Consider the following 21,766-nt stretch of genomic DNA (forward strand, 5'->3'; position numbering starts at 1 on the left):
ACTTGTTGATTCTTTTTGTAGGTATCAAAAATCATTCAAAAATAGACGGGGAATTATTAATGTGATGATATTGAGGTTTCGAGGTAATGAACACAAAAATTTCACAAATTCCATAAAGTAGCATCAAAATTATATTTATTTATTGCTATATTCCGATAACATCAATAAGTGTGAGAGTTGTATGTGGTTGCATGAGAGATTGAAAAGTAGAAATGCATGTTTAAGTTGTTAACAAACATGACATTTTCTTGCAGGGAAATTCTCGGATACTAAGTCAATGGTCTAATAAACGGTAAAGAACATTTGGGTCTCCGTAGCTAAGGCTCCACCTTTGTACAATGAGTTATCAATTCGCCAGCCTCCAGGTTTTCCAAGTGCTTTCAGATCACCAACATTGAAAACATGTTCTTCCAATTTGTACTGACCCTATAAAAGAAAAATAATATTAAAAAAGAGCAATTCTTCTAGAAATAATTCATTAGCAGTTAACATTATTTCTTGTTCAAATACTGAGAGAAATCCAAAAAACTCAAAATAACATCCTGGAAATGTTAATTTAACCCTACAGTATTGATCCGAAATCCGTGTAAATATTACCCTTTTTAGGTGTATTATGGGTTAAAGATACCATTTTTTCATGTTGATTTTACCCTCAAAAGTTGTAAAATTAACATTAAAAAATGTTGAATAATTTTTACACACGAAAAGTGTTAAAGTCATGACGAAAAAAGTTAATCATAGCCTCTTTTTCTCCTCAGTGAAGGCTGATCATCTACCTCGAATCGTTAGTAGAATATCATTTTTGCTTTGGGAAAAATAGAAAAGATACAATATTCTAAGGTTGACGCATAAATTAGTACACTTTAGATTTTATTTTTAGTGTTCCTGTTAGGGAGAGGAGAGACACATTGATCTAGAGTTACATTGAAAACACAATTTTTGTCGCATATTTCTAAAGGACGGTAGGCTTTATGGCTAGATTAGCTTCTTTTAGAAATAAACGAAAAAATAGCGTTTCCAATAAAGCTCTACCTCCCGCTAACTTTGTATAAAAAAAACGATTATTTAGTACTTAACCCTTTAGGAACGAATGGGACACCGGTGTCCCAAAAAAGAAAACAAATTTTTAAATAGAGATAGTCATTTTGTCCGAAATTCGTTTTTATTTTCGGGACACCGGTGTCCCATTCCTCCTTAAAAGGTTAATACCTGATTGAGTATTTTCTAAAATATTCTACATTTGTTTATTTTGTAATTAATGACATATTTAGTACTCAGTCTATCTTACACTTTTAGTTCTTGTCGTAATAAACTAAACATAAAGTACTAATTTTAAGGCTGTAGCTGAATAAGCAGTTTCTTGGTGAAAATGGTCAGTAAAAATGAAAATTAATGAGAATTGAAATATTGTTGGCAAAGAAAAAATTAAGAACTTATGGTTCTAGCATACTTTTAGATCAGGAGTATTTCATGAAAATGAAATTAACATTCCCTTCTTTGTCAAAAGCTTTGATTATGCCGGTCCTATTCTTTCGCAATTGAAGCTGGATTGGACTAAATTTAATATGATGTTGCGTTCAAAAGAAGAAGTGTGCGAAAGAGTTGGATAGACTTATGGAAAACGTTTTGATGGATGTGAATTTTAATTTCTAGAAATTCTCCTCATCTAAAAGACGTACCAGAGTAATGATGACCCTTCATTAACTAACATTCACTAACCATTTTGTCTTATTACTGATTAATATACATTTTTAACACATTAAAATTGCTGATAAAAATTTTGTACTAATTTCAGTACAATACTCTTAAAATATTAATTTGGATATTAACCACATCCAAATAAATATTTATTTTATTAAATATTTTAATATCTTGGCTGTAGCTAATCAGGGACATCAGGGACGACAATTGCATCATAATGTCGCTTCATATTTTAAATTTACAATGTACAAAATAATAAAGAATATTACAATCATGTACTAAATCCTTTACGATAACACAGAAAAGCATTAAGTTTTAAATGCGTTTATTGCACATAAGATCTACTTAAAATTTTAAGACCTTTTTAAATTTCCTTGTAAATTAATTTATTAGTTTGTGATTTTAAAATCCTTAGAATATCAATTCAGAAATAAATTCTTATGGGGAAAATAAAGCTGGGGTTTCTCATCCTCAGGAACGTTGAAGGCTAAGCTGTTGTACTAAATCTTTCTTAATATAGTTTTCAGTGTGTCAATTATAAGATTTAAGAATTTAGTACAAAAACAAATGCTTCTACCTTTTGTTATTGCTACCGATAGTTTATCACATCCATAAGATGTACTAAATTGACTAAATTTTCTAAGTTTAGTTCATTGAAGATTTAGTCCCCTTAAATCAGAATTCAAATGGATTTATGAGTGTTAATAAATACATCTTTCTCAAAGTTCAGTTACAGTTGTAGGAGGAAGTAGAGCACCTTTCCATTTCGGGTACTTTTCAAATTGGGCTTGTTGCTCTTATTGGCTGATACTCTCTGTTTTTAAAGGAATTGATGCTTAAAGTAATGTAATTTAGCTTCACGATTAGTCTGACGAGCTAAATTATTTCATTATATGGCCTAGTTTTATTTAAAAATTGGAGAAAAAAGCCCTTTTCAAAGGTACCTCAATTCAAAGTGCCCTACCTTCCCCTACTAAACAAGAAAATTGAGCTCTATCACTGTTGAAAACATTGATATTATAATTTTTCCACTATATATTATTTTAGGTTCCAGTATTTCAATATAATATAAACATAATGCACTAAAATCTATCCTCACTATAATTTAGTACAAGTACTAAATTGTCAACTCACCTTCTTAACTGGACATTCTCCGGGAGGGGGAAAGTTTGATATATCCTTGTACTGTGGATAAATGTGTTCTTTGTAGATTTCTCCATTCATATAGTCACAGAACATTTCCTTTGGCGTGGCAAAAATTTCTTCATAATTTCCATCATTTTTCTCACTGTAGTAAACAGCCATTTGAATTTCATATTGATTATCAAAATCTTCCAGCTGATCCATTACCATGGACATCTTGAAGGCTGTTTCGTTCACCTGTTCTGAATTCACTTCGTATTTGACGTACTTTTCAGATCCAGGTGACACAACAAATTTATCATACTTAATTCCTGTAGGCTAGAACGAAAAACATTTTAATTTATCAAAATACTTCCTGGGAAGAAGTTAATAACTATACCTCTTTATCTTCATCAGCCAACACTCCAGCGGCCAGAAGAACAACCACAAGAAAACTCTCAACAAAACTCATCTTGACTGAAGATTTTCATTGACTTTCCATAAAGCAACTGAACGACCATTCAATGAGAACTTTGCATTTTATTGTGCTGGGAAAGGATGAATGATAGTTGTCATGGCGATTAATTATAATACTCTCTTGTTTCCGATATTATCAGTCACTGGTGTTTTTAGAAGTTCAATTGTCATTAAGTCTCAAACACATAAAAGCTCTCTTCCAAATTATTCCACTACAATTATCATAATTACTCGCGATTGATCTTTTTCCTCATTCAAAATGAACTTGTTGATGCTTTTTGTAGGTGTCTACTAATCGCTCAAAAATAGATGGGGAATTATCACTGAATGAGCACCCATTGTCACAAGATCAAATAAATAGAATCATTATAACTTGGTGTCAATTTAATTTAGTTTATTGATCACCAGAAAAACTTCCTTGTTGGCCTTTCACTTGAAGGTCTTTTGATTATTGAGGAAGGTCAGACACTCAGAAAAAATACAAATACGGGAAACGTTACAATTTTGAAAAATGGATTTACAAAAATTAACTTATTTTGCCAAAAAGAAAATTAAGCTTTAAAAATCACTGATGAAGTAGTTGCTGTTAGTTTGTCATCCTGAATTTAGGCCTCAGCTGCCTCTTCAACTGGCAAAGGATAAGGATCGATAATGATTGGTGGAGTTTGGTAAATCCCCAAGCATTCACAGGATCCCTGAGCAATAGCAATACATTCTGCAAAGAAACGTGTAAATAACATTAGAAATAATAACCAAAACTGCGACCTTAATGCCCAACGCACATTAACTTTTGTTTAGTAAACATGTTTTTGTCATTTCAATGAGAGTGAGTGAGATCTAGATCTAGTCATCTCGCTCATTCTCATGGGAAGTTTTGAAAACATGTTTACAAACAAAAGTTATTGTGCGTTGGGCATAAACTTGAGAAAAAAATATATTACTGGTGCTGTATTTGCAATTGTAATACTGAAGAAAACAGTATGCGTCAAAGGTCATAGTAGATCCATCAGGGTAAATGCAGCATACTGGGCTGTATATTAAGGCTTCGATACAATATAGATCAGCACAAGATGACACAATGTCATCAACAGGAGCTACAACGTCTTGACCTAAAGACAAAAAAAAATAATATAGTAATTTAATTAATATTAAGAAGTGTCACAGGTATCGATAAGTTCCTAAGGCGCTTCGTAGACATTTTTTGAAGCCTAATATAAAGCAAATACAAGTATTTCATCATACCATAACAAGAAGCAGCGAAAAATACAAGAAAGCACACCAGGAACTTCATTTTCGTAGAAGAAACTCAAATTACTGATTTCCTTTCAAAAACCTTGTCTCTTTTATATCAATTTTAAGTTTACCTAAAACTATGTAAATATTTAAGAAAAAAAATAATTAGAAGGTTAAATACTCAATTTTCTTAAAACCCGTGGCTCCATGAATTTGATCAAGTGCCTCAACAACTTGTTCTTGTGCAGATTAATTAAGGATAAATCTATTTGTGCTTACTTTGTAAATTAAACCACATGTTTCAATTTTAATACGCTTCATATGCAAAATTAAAACTAATAAAAAAGTATGACTCTTTAATTAAATAATTTCTAAGATTTGTGTTGAAATAAAAATAAATTCATTTTATTGTACTGACAGTTACAGCATTTGTGCTTATCTATCACTGGTAAAAATAAAAGGGTCAAATTGACCCTTTTCAAAAGGATGGATCGTATTTGACCTTTTGAAAGGTTCACTTTTGTATCTCTTGAAATTTAGTATGCACATTTATCACGAATAATCATGTTTTATTGTAAACTTATTACTGATATCATATTTCTCTCATCTGAGCGAACACCAAAGATCACTTTTTCATTGTTTTTTTATTCGTTTATTCCGGAATTAAATAGATGTCAAAATCGTGACCCTTTCGAAGGGTACCTGGTGACCCTTTCAAAGAGTCAAATATGATCCATCCTTTGGAAAAGGGTCAATTTGACCCTTTTATTTTTACCAGTGTATGTATTATTTCTATTTATTTGTTCCAGAGTAGGGGAAAGTGTCCATGCTTAACTCTTTCGCGTCTTTAGGGTCATATATGACCCGGGGAAAAAAGTTTCTTTTTGGCTATTTACATTAATTGAAATCTAACTGGAGTCTTGAGAAAATGAGCCAAGAATCTTACATCCTTCTATTATGATGTCGTGCACGAACAGATAGATTTCAATTAATGTAAATACCCAAAAAAAACTTTTTTCCCCGAGTCATGACATTACCCTAAAGACGCGAAAGAGTTAACACGGTCCCAAGCATTATAATGAATAAATTTTTTATATGTTTTTCAATATATGTAAATCATCTTTTCTATATTTTAAAAACTAGGGCAAAGTATCTTGTTTTTAAAATACATTGCGAAGTCATATTTATTCAGAAAGATAGGAAAAATTTGGTCATTGTAAAGCTTGGGACCGTGCAAAGTATGGGCACTTTCACCTATTGGTCGTGCTTCTCTTGTCTTGAAAGTGGGAAATCTTCGAATTAGATTTTTAAACACTTTTTCTTGTGTCTTTTCTAAAGAGAATCATGAGAATTATATTTTAGTATATAAATATTCATAATAATTTCTCATTGATTTTTTTTTCTAAACCGAGTACAGGAAAAGATTCCCAAATCGGTTGAGAACCGGTAAACTTAGAAAAAAATTGCATTGCTGAGTGAAACTCGAAATTTTAGATAACGAATTATAACAACCAAAATGAAACCGAGAACACTAATAACAAAATATTCTACAAAATCCAAGGTTTATATTATTTTTCAAGTTTTATAATTCTTTTTAATATTTCATTGTTGCCTAAATGAGGAAAGTATACACGAAAGAGCTGTCTAAACCAAATAAAATATAGAACAAAATGCTATGAATATACAACGAAATGAATTTAAATATATGTATTTCATAACGAATCATATAAATTATTTAATTAAAGAGTTATACTTTTTGTTAGTTTTAATTTGCATTAAGATAAAGCGTATTAACTCTTTCGTCTCTTTTGGGACTCTGAGTACCCAAAGCAGCATATCGCTCCTTGGAAATTACAAGGGGTCAACTCACTTTTTGCGATTTTGAGATTCTAATGCACTTAGAAAGACAATTTAATAAATTTTCAGATGATATAAGTCATTAAATTTCGTTATTTGAATTTTTTTTAATTTTAATCTTTTTGATTACTTGCATAATTTTGTTTGAAGTAAAGGGGCACAAAATATATTCATCGTTCAAATTTTTGTGAAACTGGGGACTAACTCAAGCAAGTTGATCTCTTGTCATTCTAATTTCAGCAAAATTTGCACATAATATAAAACGACAAGGAGCTAACTCATTAAAAAGCCTATTTTGAAAGGTAAAATTATAAAAGTTTCGATGTTTACATAAATGCTCATACAAATAGAAAAGAAATAAATTGTTTTTGTTCAGTCATTTAATTGAGATACTTATTTACACAAAGTTGAATCTTGCATGCTATCTCCTGAAAAATGGCCGAAAATTAGTTGGCCCCTTGTAACTTCCAAGGAGCGATATGAATGTTCTGTGGAAAATAATGTTTTTTAATTATTCAGAACTGATAAAAATCCTATTCTTGTGGATGATTACAAACTATAAGGATGTTCAAATGTAAGATTTTTTTTTGTAAGACCTCAATTAGTTCCTGAGCTTAGAAATTTTTGATTAAAAAATTGTGAAATTGGCTTGCAGCATATGCTGCGGTCCGGAAAGAGTTAAAAGCGAAATATGTGATTCAATCGGTTCAATTTACAAGGTAAGCACAAATAGATCTATCCTCTCTAACCTACACAAGAATAAATCGGTGAGGCACTTGATCAAACTTATGGAGCCACGGGTTTAATTTTATGAAGGAAATTGGAAAGAATTCCAAGGGATTCCAAAGGATTCCAAGGGCCTTGGAATCCTTTAAAAAGGTTATCATTGAGTTTCCGCTACATTGTTTTAGCACTTTAATGCTTTTTATCCGTCTGATGAGCAGCCCGAGCTTTGTAGGCTATAAAACCATTCCTCCTCTTGATTTTATGGACCAAGCTCTAATGTAATCCCATCTTTATGCCACCATCTCGCTGGGAAAGATGCGGTTGCTTCTTGAAAAGCTTTACCCTTCTTTTCCATTCTCATGTCCTAATTACCAGGCTTTCGGCCACCTCCAGGTTTCCAAACTTCCAAGCAATAGTCATGAGTTCCTTGAAACAAATTCTAATCTTTTGGACGATGTTGTAACACATCCCCATTAAATTTCGCAATTTCAACATAACTCGTACTTGGAGTTCTTGAGATGAGTGTCAACTATTAATCTTCGAATGCTGTTCATCTTTTGCCAGTTATTCAGTCAATAATCAATATGTAAATCGAAATCCCACTGTGAATAACTTCATGTCATGCATTGAAGAAATCTTTTTGTTTACATCCTTTATTACAAGAAGCGTTACAATTTTGAAAAATAGGTTTACAAAAAATAACATATTTTTAACAAAAAAAACATCACGATTTAAAAATCACGGTTTAAGTATGATTGTTAGGCTATCATCCTGAATTTAGGGCTGAGCTGGTTCTTCAATTGGAGTGGTGGGCAAAGGATAAGGATCAATAATGATTGGGGGATATTGGTAAATCCCTAGGCATTCACATGATCTCGGAGCGACAGCAATGCATTCTGTAAAGAAACACAAAAAAAAACAACACATTAAATAACAGCGAACTTCGCGATCTTAAAAAAAATCTTTTGAAAAATAAATTACTGGTGTTGTGTATGCAGTTATAATACTGAAGAGAACAGTAGCTGCCAAAGGTAATACTCGATCCATCAGGGTAAATGCAGCATATCGGGCTGTATATTAAAGTTTTAATGCAATACAGGTCAGCACACAAAGGTGCCACAATGTCATCAACAGGAGCTACAACGTCTTGTCCTAAAGAAAAAAAATAATTTAGATAATAATAAAAAATATCACATGTATCGATAAGTTTCTAAGGCGCTTCACAGATATTTTTTGAAGCCTCATATAAAGCAAATAAAAAAATTTTATCATACCATAACAAGAAGCAGCGAAAAATACAAGAAAGCACACCAGGAACTTCATTTTCGTAGAAGAAACTCAAATTACTGATTTCCTTTCAAAAACCTTGTCTCTTTTATATCAATTTTAAGTTTACCTAAAACTTTGTAAATATTTATTTGAGAAAAAAATAATTAGAAGGTTAAATACTCAATTTTCTTAAAACCCGTGGCTCTACAAGTGTGAACAAGTGTCTCAACAATTTATTCTTGTACTGGTTGATTAGGATAGATCGATTTGTGCTTACCTTACTAAATTGAACCACATGTTTCGATTTTAATACGCTTTATATGCAAAATTAAAACCAATATATGACTCTTTATAAATAAATACTTTCTAGGATACCTTTTGAAATAAAAATATTTAAATTCATTTTATTGTATTCACAGAATTTGTACTTATATCAATATTTTATTTCTACTTAACCCTTTGAGATTATTGGTCACCGATGATCAATAAAAAACAAATATTTTTTGACTATCCACTCGTTTCTTCTTTAAATTTGAGTTTTTTTTTGGATTACTTTTTTTAATAGATTGAATTTGCATAAATATAGATGAAGTGTATTAAAATCGAAACATATGGTTCAATTTGCAAGGTAAGCACAAATATATCTGTTCAAATCAACTTGCATAAGAATAAATTGTTGAGGCTCTTACTCAAACTTCAAGAAAATAGAATATTTAACCTTTCACTAATTTTTATTTTAATAAACTTAAAATCGATATAAAAGAGACAAAATTCTTGAGGACGAATCAATAGTTTGAGTTTCTTTTACAAAAATGAAGTTTCTTGTGTGCTTTCTTATATTTTTCATCACTTCTTGTTACGGTATGATAAATATTATATTAGCTTTGTACGGGTCTTAAAAAAAATCTATGCGTGAAACGCATTGGGAACTTGTCAGTTGTCTGTGATTCTTAATATATTCAATAAAATTTATATCTTTTTTAGGACAAGAAGTTGATGCTATTGCTGGCTTATACAGTTGACGTAATTTGTCTACAAATACAGTGCATTCCACCGATTCCACCCTTAATCTACAGCCCGATATGCTGCACTTACCCTAATCGCTCTACTATGACCTTTAATAGCTACTGCATTCTTTTCTTATACACTGTTTGTCAACATAACACCCGTAATTTATTCTTCAAAATTTATTTAAGACCGCAAAGTTGGTTGTTATCTCTTATGTTATTTTTGTGTTTCTTTACAGATTCCTTTGATATTTTTCCAGGATCTTGTGTGCAAGCCTAGGAATTTACCAAATTCCCCCAATCCGAATCATTATCGATCCTTATCCTTTAGCCATTACTCCAGTTGAAAAACCAGCTCAGACCTAAATTCAGGAATAAAGCCTAACAACTACTTAATCAGTGATTTTTAAAACTTAATTTTCTTTTTGGCAAAATATGTTAATTTTTGATAACTCATTTTTCAAAATTGTAATAAAGCATGTAGAGGTAGACAAAAACATTGCTCCATCGTTTGGCACCGTAGTTAGTCACGGTAGCCTTTCGATTTTCTTTTTTTTTTTCATTGTAGTTTCAAGAAAATTTTATCAGCGTTGCTTTGGTGAAATTCGTATTAAAAATATTGATTTTGAATTAGTATTTTTTTTTGGAAAAAGATGGAGATCATGCGAAGATTAATAGTTGACACTCATCTCAAGAATCCAAATGTGAGATATACTGTGATCGCCAAATGCACCAGTAACTGTCGATCTTCAGACCGGAAGATTATAATTCTGTTCTAGAAACACAAGACTGTGGCTCGGAAGCCAAGAAGTGGCCAAAAGCCTGGGACTTAGGACAAGACGATGTAAAAGAAACTGTATGAGTTTTTCGAGAAGCCATCTAATCTTTCTGAGCGAGATGTTGCAACTCAGAATGCTTGAAAATTCGATAGTGAGTTGAATTTTCTGGGTAAAGAATCACGTCAAGCAAACTATTCTTGGCGACCGAAATGAATAAAATTGGCTTTAATCCCAAAATTCAACTCACCATAGAATTTTCATGCTTTCCGAGTTGAACGCATTTCGAGGTCAACTGTAAAGAATCAAAGCTACCATAAGCTTATCTGGGATTATCATTGGTAATCTTCTATTCTAAATGTTTTGAGTAAGGAAGGTCAACAAAAGAAAAAAAAGTTCATTGAAATCGGTCAATAAACAATAGAGCTAGAGTCTAATCAATTTCGGTGTAGAAAGTGGTCGCGTCGGGGTACAGTAGGATGGAGTAGCGACGGATGTCACCTTTCGTCAGAGAGATCTCGATTTTAGATACAAAATAATAAAAGTTCATGAAAATCGCTTCATAAGCACCGAAGATATAGTCCAGTCAGGGGGTGGATTCAGGAGAAAAAGCGAGAATAATGTCGTCTCAGTGAGTTTGCAGTGAGACTTCTCACTTGAGCTTTTTACTTCTCACTTGAACTTTTTACCAGGTTATTTTCTTTATACCTCAGCTCAGAGTAGAGCGAGAGCAAAGTGCGACCCACCGTTGGAAAACTCTTAACCTCACCTCCCAGCGAGCACCAAATGCTAACCGATTGCAATTCAGCTGAAAACATATGTATTTTCAGCTGAATTCTGCTAACCTTGAAACAAAATTGGCGATTCAGTGCCATTTCCATATATTTGGTTAGCACTTTTTGTTCGACAACTGCTGATTAGTCAGCAAATTTTTGCTAGTCGATTCAGCATATATATGCTGAAAACGCTACTTTTTTTAGCTAAGTGTGCTCGCTGGGCTACAACATACTAAAATTTCGTTAAAATTGAAAATGGAAGTTTAACGTGAGCTTTCCAAATCACCAAAATTTTTCAAATTCTCACTCTAACAATGAGAATCTGAGATATGGTCATTTAAAAATTAAAATTTTGACTTCTTCTAGCTCTGGTCAGGGAGTCGGAGAGCATAAGTCTTTTTTAATCGAAAGCTCTTAGGCCCAGCAATAATATACAGTAAAATTTTAGCCCGATCCATGGCATATAGGCTGAATTTTCAGAAAACAAAATTTGAGAGTGTTTCAAAACGGCGAAAGGGGCTGGAAGGATTAATCTTATATTTGAATTCATTTCATCTCATTCTTGACCTTTCCCACCCTCAATTCGTCCACCGCCGTCTTAGCGTTGATTCCAACCTCCAGGACTAAACGGTGGAAATGTCATTTCTCTGGTTGTATGTTTCGGTTTTACAATATCGTCGGTTACGAATAAGTCTAAAATGCGACTTTTCAGGAGAGAGGTTTAAAGTTTGACAGCTGAAATTTATTTTTATTAATTTCACTGGAATTAATATATAATATTTTTAGCTTTCGAAACTATTGTATCACACTTACGCATTGAATATCTTCTGGTTAACGCTACTTTTAAGTTATTTACTGTAAAATTGTGGACTAAAAACTCGATAATCGGGCAGGCTGATTTTCAGTTTTTTTCTTGTAACTTTTCCAGGAATATCTTGATCAATATAAAATTTTGTGGGGATGTAGATCTAAGGTTTCTGCACCCAATGATACCATCTTTTTATACTACTGTAAGTAGACTTACAATAGTCTTCTTCGGAACCGACGATATGTTTTACATTTCATTGGGGATAGGCCAGTCAAGAAGAGAGAGAAAGATTGCCAAGCTAATCTAATCAGCTGTATGGCAATATAACTTCAGCCTAATTTCATAACTTCTCATGATCACCACTATATAACCAGATATAACTATCTGATGTCATCTAGTCAATATTATTTAAGCGTTCCCGAAAACCGATTGTTGATATCTCTTTCCGTTCTCTCGCCAAAAGCGCTTGTACTACGTAGAATCAGCAGGACGGACGGACGAATGGACTGATAGATGCTCATGAAAATCGATTTTTAGCGCATATAATATTCATGATCTATGAAGGTCAAAACGTGTACATGTACATTTTGAGCCCGATCTGACAAGGTCTCATTTCACCTTAGACCACAAACCTGAGATTGTAAAGAATCTCAGCTATATTAAAAAGCATAGAAAAACTAAAATAAAAATATCTTTCCAAAAATATATTTGTTTTTTTATGTGGATAATATTTTAGAGTCCTTTTTCAATGGACAACTTCATCGTGCACAGCACATGCTGTAAAGCTTTAACAATCACGATTTTAGTATAGTTGATAGGCCATGATCCAGAATTTAGGACTGAGCTGGTTCTTCAATTGGAGAGGTGGGCAAAGGATAAGGATCAATAATGATTGGGGGATATGGGTAAATTCCTAGGCAGTCACAAGATCTCAGAGCGACAGCAATGCATTCTGTAAAGAGGTACAAAAACAACATAATTAATAACATCGAACTTTGCGATTTTATACAAACTTTTGAAAAATATATTACGGGTGAAGTGTATGCAATTGTAATACTGAAGAGAACAGTAGCTGCTAAAGGTCATAGTAGATCCATCAGGGTAAATGCAGCATATCGGTGTGTATATCAAGGGTTCGATGCAAGATGGACACAAAGGTTTCACAGTGTCATCAATAGTAGCATCAACTTCTTGGCCTAAAGAAAAAATCAATTTGGTTATAAAAAGAGAATCACAAGGAATGATAAGGTCTTAAAGCATTTCGCATAGATTTCTTTTAAAGACTTGAACAAAGCTAATATAATATTTATCATACCGTAACAAGAAGCGACGTAAAATACAAGAAAGCACACCAGGAACTTCATTTTCGTAGAAGAAACTCAAATTACTGATTCATTCTCAACAACTTTGTCTCTTTTATATCTATCTTAGGTTCACCTAAAATTACGTAAATATTTAAGAATAAAATAATTGGAAGGTTAACACTCAATTTTCTTGATAAAATTAAACCCGTGGCTCTATAAGTTTGAACAAGTGCCTCAACAATTTATTCTTGTGCAGGTTAATGAGGATTTGTGCTTACTTTGTAAATTGACCCACCTGTTTCGATTTTAATACACTTCATCTTTATGCAAATTCGAACTAACAAAAAGTAGGTATAACTCTTTAAATAAATACTTTATAGGAGTCGTGATGAAATAAAAAAAATAAATTAATTTTATTGTATTCACTTATTTATTTATTGAAACCAAAGATGACTATTTCGTCGTTTTTATTAATTTATTCAGTAGTACATAAACGTAAAAAAATCGATTCATGTAATTCTAGGAAATTCTATTAGATAACATGCCCTTGAAACATTCATAGAAACATTTTTTAAGGTCAGCGGTAAATTACTTCTACACAGAAAAATGTTTCGTAAAATTGTTCCTTAATGTTCGTAAATGTTCATGAGTTGCTAATTTGGACTTAGGAAATGCTTGTAAATCGTAAAAATATTCTATTCTGGTTATGTAGTGAAAAACGTAAAATTGATCAATACCGACTTTAAACGATTTCTGAGATGTTAAGGTCGTTTAGAACTTTATGTTTTTCTTCTGTTTAGAATGATATTTCATTATTTTCTTGGATTTAAGCTTGTTTTAACACTATGAAGCTACCAAGTTCTGGTCAAATTGACCGGTTTAAAATAACACATATTTAAACGGTAAAATATCACTATCAAACTTTATGATTTTTTTAAAATATCCATATAGGAGAGACCGGGGCAGAATCAGCCACGTAATGTATCTTATAGTTTGCTTGAGAAAGAATATTGAGGAAACCACTCTTTATTCCAAATATATACTTGCCTTCCTATTCATTGAAATATTTATCAACCTCATACAAACATTTTTGTACAAATTATACACAATGAAAAATTTCATTTGGTGGCTAATTCTACCCCGGTCTCCCCTAATATATTTTTCAACGTTTAAATTTTAATTTTTTGCTCTTTTCCAAAACAAATTTTGTTGAGTATTCTACCCTACCGCGGTTTGTCATTTGAACGAAAAAAGACCAAAAACGATCGGCAGGTTTATTGTTAATTTGAAGTTACAAATAATTTTATTACAAATTTCAATTGTATCAATATTATGCTATTTCGGCAATAATTTTCGAAGTAAATGTACATTTAAATCAGAAAAAAGAAAAACTAGAAAGCGTAAGCACTATAGCTTCTCGAATGATATTTATTCTAAAATAATTAAAATTAATTTTTCTTAGCCAAGGGGGAGATACTTGGGTGAAAATGTATACAACACTTCCAGACACTTCCACAATTCATATGGAGGAGCCCTTTACACCTCTAGCATTTCGGAAAACTCCCAAAAATGCTGCAATACTTCCAGCACTTCTTGCACTCCCATGCACTTCATACTTATAAATCAATAATTTGTTTAATATTATGAAAAATATAATTGAGAAACCTTAAAAAATTCTTAAGTAATTTATTTTTACATGTAGGGGAAACTGGGGCACCACCAAACACCGGGTACCACCAAACACTGCGAGTTTTTAATAGGGTATTGAATATTAGAGGATAAGACCGATAGGTATTTATAGGCACTATAGGGATGCTTGTCCACTGAAGGAACGGTCGAGATAGTCCAAGTAGTTTAAAAATAAAAATTACTGTTTGGTGGTACCCCGTGTTTGGTGGTGCCCCAGTTTCCCCTATTTTCTTTAAATATTCTTTTTAATATTTTGAATTTCTAGCAGCAGTTATTCTTGCATACTAACGATATTTTAATATTATCTGTATTTTATGACCAACAGAATTTCTTTCTATGCATTTTTTAATGGCCTCTACACACTAGAGAAAAATATGTCCATATTTTAGAGTTTTTCCTACACAAGCGTAGGCAATTTACTTCAATATGGAGATAAATTTCTCTGGTGTGTAGAGACCATAACAGACCAGTGAAGTTACTTCTGGAAAAGAGGTCTAAAAAAAATAATGTATTGTCGTTTCTAATTTATTGAAATTGTTTTGGAAAGTCTGGAAGAGACCAAAAGTAGGAGTGCAACAACTAATTTAGTACTTCAGAAGTACAGTATTGGCCAAAAATTTCTTGACAAAGTTATATTCGAGAAATCTTGTGGAAAAATTTTTCGTTTTCCAAATGAGTTGCCTGTAATCCATAAATATTATTTATGTATTTCAAAAAAAGAAATATTTAAGATCGTATTTAAAAAATTGTTTTCTAAAAGTTGATTATTTTTATCGACTAAGAGTTTCTTGTCACATTTAAAAAAGTTATTTAATTTACTTTGAAAAATAGATCATCCGACAGCATAGCGGTCAGATAAGTGAAATGTTTTTAGGGTTATTCTCGGAACACTATGTACCACCACGCTCTTATTTCACTCCCGTTAACCCCAAAGACTTCATACCCGTTCAACCACAGCACAGAATCCGACAAATTTCGGAGAAGTTTTTGATTACAGTTACCACTAAAAAGTACCGTAGTAACCCGTTATACAGTTCCTACAGTTCCCCTTATTCTTTCAGTGAAAAGAAGTGGCACCCATGTATCAAACTTTTAAATAAATCCAAGCGTTTCTAAATAGCGAAATAGGATTTTAAAAGTTTTCCATAAATCTTAATAATCTCTTCAATCTTTTCAATTGTCTTCCACTCGAATACCCACAATATTGCCGTTAATGTTAGAAACCATTTAAAATAAAATTGATCTTTTCGATAATAAATCTCTATATCGAAATTTTTCAAGTCACTTTTCAGTCATTTAAACATGATCTAAATAAAAAACCCAAAATGATTTTTTTGTGGAAGTCTATCAATTAGGCCTTTCCAAAATTCGATTAACATTAAATACTACAAAGACACGTTTTCGTTCCTTACGTATTTTTGCCACTAGAATTTAAAATCTGAGCTAAAAGTAGCGTATCATCTGTAAAATTCGGAATTAAACAAAGAAGACTTTATTTTCGGACAATCCCACTTCCAAAGATTTCCAAGCACTTCATTTTCAGGTGTACACCACTTCCGACCCTAATATCTCCCCCTTGTTCTTAGCAGTTTTCAGATCGAAATTATTTTGCTGATCGATCGAACAAACAACACCCAAAACATTTTCCCCTTTTTCTCTTTGATATTTAAGTTTCCTTCATTCTTTTTCATTGTAATAAATTTAGAGCAACTTGTGGATAAAAAATATTGTTCTGCGTGCTTTATACAATTTCTAATTTGTAACAAGTTAATATCACATTTACTTAAATTGATAGATTAGTGATTAGTATCGAGAAAGCAAGTGGGTAGTACCACGAATTAATTTCATATATTGTTCTGACCTTTAATTTACCGTGTTATTTTTAAAATAATGATTACTATCTCTCTAATGTTTTGTAATTCAATTTTTGTAGTTATACTCATAAATAAATAAAACGGCTAAATAATTAATCAGATAAAGAATTCATCCAACTTTTTTTCAGTTGAGAGTTTAGTTTGAATTTTTAGCAGCGCCAGAAAGTGGGCAATTTATAATTTTTTTTTGTTGAATAGTTACATACCAAAGTATATAATATGACAAGTATATATTTGCGTTTTCAAAGCTATTATCTTTCTATTGACTCTGTTGAGTGATTCTCACTTAACTCCCAATAAAACAAATTAATAATCATGTAATTCATTTTGTTATTATGTAAATTTTGCACAGTAAAATAGTAGTAATTGCTTCAGTATATTATAGCTTAATTAACTCTAAAACACTTTATTAACTCAATTACCTTGCTACTGACACGAATTATCTCCCAGTTAATAAAAGAGTTCTTAGATGTGAAATATTTTTTAAATAAATCAATTGAATCATGCTGAATTTTCTATGCATTTTATACGACCTTCTCTATTGAAGAGTAATGCGGCAGCACTTTTAAAGAATGATTGGCATGATTGCATCGTATTTACAAAATTTCTAAAACAATTTATGTATTCTATATTGCTCAAGAAGATCAATAATTGCTTATCATGTATAGCTTTTGCACTTTTGCATTTATTATACCACATAGATCTTTCAATGATTTTCCTGCATTTATCCTCGTAAATAAATTGAAAAATTAAAAGAGAAAATATAATAAATGTTTCTGTATTCAGTACAATAAGAATTTTCTCGTGAACTTCTCTCTCAATGCGTAAATTGAGCATGATTTAACGAAGATTATTCTTCATTAAAATCACCAAGTATTCTACCTCCAATACTTCTACATATTAAATACAATAATTGCTGATTCAAGCTTTGAATTGTTGTGCAATGTACGAAATGGGCGAGTAGTTTATGGGTCAGCTAATTGCCTTCAAAGTCATATTGAGAACTTATTTTACTCATTAAGACTTTCAGCTTAATTTTAAAGTATCAATTTGTAAATCAATAAAAAAATTGCACAGAATCTTAATTGAACATTTATTTTTAACATAATTAATGTTTTTTTTTATTTTGAGGAATAATTATTTGGTAAAATACAGTAAACACGACTTGTCGAACACTAATGCAATTATAGTTTTTTTTCGCTACTTACATACAAATTAAAAGTCATGCTATCAATTCAAGATCATGAGTCTTGTAATTAGTACATCTTTAATTAATTCAAAGAAAATTACACAATTTTGTTTTAAAAGATGGCTAATCAAGGATGTGGTGTTCAGGCATAAAGTAAACTTTCAACCAGTTTTCTACTAGATCGCTTTGGAACTTTTCTCATATTAAAGCTTATACCTTCAAAAGCTGATTGCTTTATCTTTGCATAATTTACCATATGGAAGTAAATTTCAAATTAGAAAGATCTCGTGCAATTTTTTTTTCTATTTTTATTACAATCATTCCATAATTTTTCCCTTGTTTATTGAATGAATCGTATGAATACAAATTAGTATAGTAGAGAGATTTCCAGGAAAGAAAATCGATAAGAATGCTGCATTATAGAGCTATTACGAGGAAAAATGTTTAACCATCACAAAAAGATATGGCAAAGCGTCCCAGGTTTGCGTAATGCTCGAACTCACGAGATAGAGCTCACCGTGAATTAGTCTTTTTGCATAATCTTTTGGTATCAAATTGATACATAAATCCCAAAAGCATTTGAAAATCAAAGAAATCGGTACACCGAGAAAAATTTGGATGGTGTTTTCTACAAATCGTGTCTTTGAATTCAACTGTGTCAAAAGATAGTAGAAAATACCATCCTCCATAGAAACTTTCCTTTAGAATCTACCATCTTGACATTTTAAAATTTACTATCCTATGGAAAGTAAATTCTAATAGCCGGATGGTAAAATCTACTATCCTCCTTTAGATTTTACCTTGACCTCTCTTAGATTGTAATTTCCGGGAAGTAAATTTTACTGGCCGCATATTAGATATTAGAATTTAACTGGAAGACAGTAAATTTTAACGGAGGATAGTAATTTGGATTGAAATTACTATCCAAGCCAGTAAAATTTGCCATCCTGCTGTTAGAATGTCATTTTGGAATATCGTGGGTGCCGATGCAACGGTTCCCGATATGCTTTGAATACATTATAGGAGTTCGTGGTGCAGCTGGAAGATGCTCGACTGTCATCACAAAGGTCGCGTGTTCAAATCTCGGCGCAGTCGTCAATTTTCACGCACCAAAATGACTTGAAATACAGAGAATGTCATCCCAGAAGGGCCCCAACCCAAGCCCTCAAACAATGGCCAAAAATCAATGAAAATAAGGAAAAATAAATTTTTCCGACATTTTTCATTCTAATATCCGGCTAGTAAAATTTACTATCCTGCCAGTAAAATTTACCATCCGGCTAGTAAAATCTAACATCCGGGATATTAGAATTTACCATCCGGCTATTAGAATTTACTATCCATCCAATAGATTCTACAATTTTTGACAGTCCAATTTAATATCGCGTTTGCTGGGTGACTTTTTTACTATCCGACCATTAGAATTCTGTACGGAGGATGGTAAATTTTACCATCCACATTTTTCTCGGTGTACTTAACTGATTCATTACCGATGAAGACCGATGCAGTCGGGTTCTAAATTGCAATACTTTTCCAAAAAAATCCAAATTTACTCAAATCGGTTGAAAATGAGCCTTCCAAACTGGTTGACCTTTGACCTTCAATAATTCAAAATGGCGAATTTTCCGGTCACAGGTACATTTCGGAGAAATGTTGGCCTAGAATAGCTCTAAAACATATTCCAAAAACAATAAAAAAAAAACTTGCGCCAATTTTGAGAAAAACCGAAAAAACATTATTTTTAGGGAATTTTAATTATTGGGGATGTAAAATTATTCAAAATCGGTACTTAACCAGTTCATTGCCGATGAAGACCGATGCAGTCGGGTTCTAAATAGCAATACTTTTCCAAAAAATCCAAATTTACTCAAATCGGTTGAAAAATGAGCCTTCCAAAGTGGTTGACCTTTGACCTTCAATAATTCAAAATGGCGAATTTTCTGGTCATAGGTATGTTTGGGCGAAATGTTCGTCTGGACTAGCTCTAAAGTGTCCTAAAATCATTAAAAAACTTGGGCCATTTTTTTGCAAAATTGGAAAAACCTCATTTTTGACCGATTTCTGGGGGATAGGGAACGTATAAAAGAGGAGGGGAAAAATAAAGAGGTTGGGTAAGAGATAATGTCATTTGAGGAGGGGTCATCGAAGACCAGAAGTTGATATATCTTACCATTTAAATTTTATATGGGTCAAAAGGCTGAAAAAGTGCGAAAAACTGTTTTATTTTAATCAGAGCTATTACCGTTATACTTTCCCGATCCATCACCGATTATGACCGATGCAGTCGGGTTCAGAATTTCAATACCTTTCCAAAAAATCCAAATTTGTCCAAATTCGTTAAAGACTAGGCCCTCCAGTTTGGTTGACCTTTGGCCTTGAATAATTCAAGGTGGCGATTTTTCCGGTGATAGGTGGCAAAGGATGAAATGTTCAGCTAGACTACCTCCAGAACTTATCCAAAAATGAATCAAATCGTCAGGGCCAATTTTTTGCAAAGTCAAAAAAACATGTTTTTGGAGAGGATAGAAGGTGTGGGGATAATTTGGGTAAGTTAGTTCGATAGAGAATGTAGACTTGTTGGGGGGTCACCGAAGACTGGAAGTCAATATCTCTTACCGTTTGGCAGCCCAGAATGAAGAGAAATTGAAAAAAAAACACGATTGTTAAAACTGCTCTCTCTTGAAGCTCGAGCAGTTAAAAAAGAAAAATATCTTTTGAAACTTTACTTCACTGTAATTTACTTAGATAGGGTAAATTAAGCTAATTCAAAACTTGCTCCAAATGGAAATTTTTCGCTACTCCAAATGGAAACGTCATTGTTTTCATGATAAATACAGTACTAAATTGCTTTATTTATATATTTTCTATACCACGGTTTCATTATTTAGTTAATTTTGCTCCAAATAAAGCGAAAATCCATTTATATTCACAAATTTTTATTTGTTAATTTCACAGAAAAATTAACAGTGTACCTTTTCACCATCGAATTTTTCATCGATTGGCCATGTTTTCCAATGAAAAACACAATAAGTTGACTGTTGTTTATTCATTTTGTGTAACATTTATATAATATTTCTGGCTAATTTTGGTTAAATGAAGTGCTAATTTTTATTGTTAACGATACGTGAAGTTTTCAAATGAAATAATTACTTATTTCGTGAACAAAAAGGGTTTTTCTGAAATGTCTGCAAATGCTTCAATAGGGAACACTGGAAATATGATTTTTTTTTAGAGATTTTCTTATTATTTTAAATGAGAAAGGAGAAAAGATCAGGAATAAGAACAAATCCTGCACTCAAGAGCAACTCAACAAGGTTTTGGAAGCCTTTCGTCGAGGTTTCACTTACGCAGTTTGTCTCCAATTAGAAACTTTCCCTTGTCTCCATTTGGATTAATATGTTTTTAATAGAAGCATTTTACGCTCGTGTATTTTTCTTGTATTTAAGAAGTTTTAAAATTATATCTAAAGAATTTTCACTAAACAGTAACATTTTAGAAGAGTCAAGGAGCAAATTTATGTAATTCTCTTCAGAAAAAATATGAACTTAATGTGTTGAATCTTCTGTCAAAGTTAAAGCGTCTGGAAATGGTTTTGAATTAGGACATTAACCCTACACTCATTTCTTTAATTCAAGTTTTGACTTAGCAAAATTTCGCAGGTTCTACTTGATTCCTCTCATCAGGGCCTTCACACAAGATCATAACCGCGATCTCTGACCATTTTAATTCACTCTTCCTTGAAGACTTAAATAAAATCTATGCAATAAAATCTATCGTGATAAATGTACATAAAAAAAATTCAAAAGACACTATTGTGATCTCTTCAAAGGAACAAACATGATCTATTCTTTTGAGAATGATCAAATATGATCCAATTTGGTCCTTTTATCTTTAGAAGTGCATCATTCTCCTCGTACCATTCTTTGGCTATCTTTTATACGATACTATCTATCTTATG

At 32.0% G+C, this 21,766-nt stretch overlaps 1 protein-coding gene across 2 annotated transcripts; it reads right to left on the reverse strand.

Annotated features, from left to right (window-relative positions):
* Positions 1–118: 118 nt before the first annotated feature.
* LOC129798238 (uncharacterized) lies at positions 119–8,263 on the reverse strand. 2 transcript variants are annotated; one of them, XM_055841275.1, is made up of 5 exons: positions 4,543–4,619; positions 4,242–4,409; positions 3,224–4,015; positions 2,836–3,162; positions 119–426 (listed from the first exon to the last, which is right to left on the reverse strand). In XM_055841275.1, exons 3-5 carry the CDS (start codon positions 3,293–3,295, stop codon positions 283–285), a joined length of 543 nt encoding a protein of 180 aa, XP_055697250.1. In that variant the 5' UTR covers positions 3,296–4,015; positions 4,242–4,409; positions 4,543–4,619; the 3' UTR covers positions 119–282. The 2 variants fall into 2 exon arrangements, with proteins under 2 accessions (XP_055697250.1, XP_055697251.1); XM_055841276.1 differs by lacking the exons at positions 4,242–4,409; positions 4,543–4,619 and adding an exon at positions 8,098–8,263.
* Between the last annotated feature and the right edge of the window lie 13,503 nt (positions 8,264–21,766).

This window comes from Phlebotomus papatasi, chromosome 1 (genome assembly GCF_024763615.1).
Source record: "Phlebotomus papatasi isolate M1 chromosome 1, Ppap_2.1, whole genome shotgun sequence".
NCBI lineage: Eukaryota > Metazoa > Arthropoda > Insecta > Diptera > Psychodidae > Phlebotomus > Phlebotomus papatasi.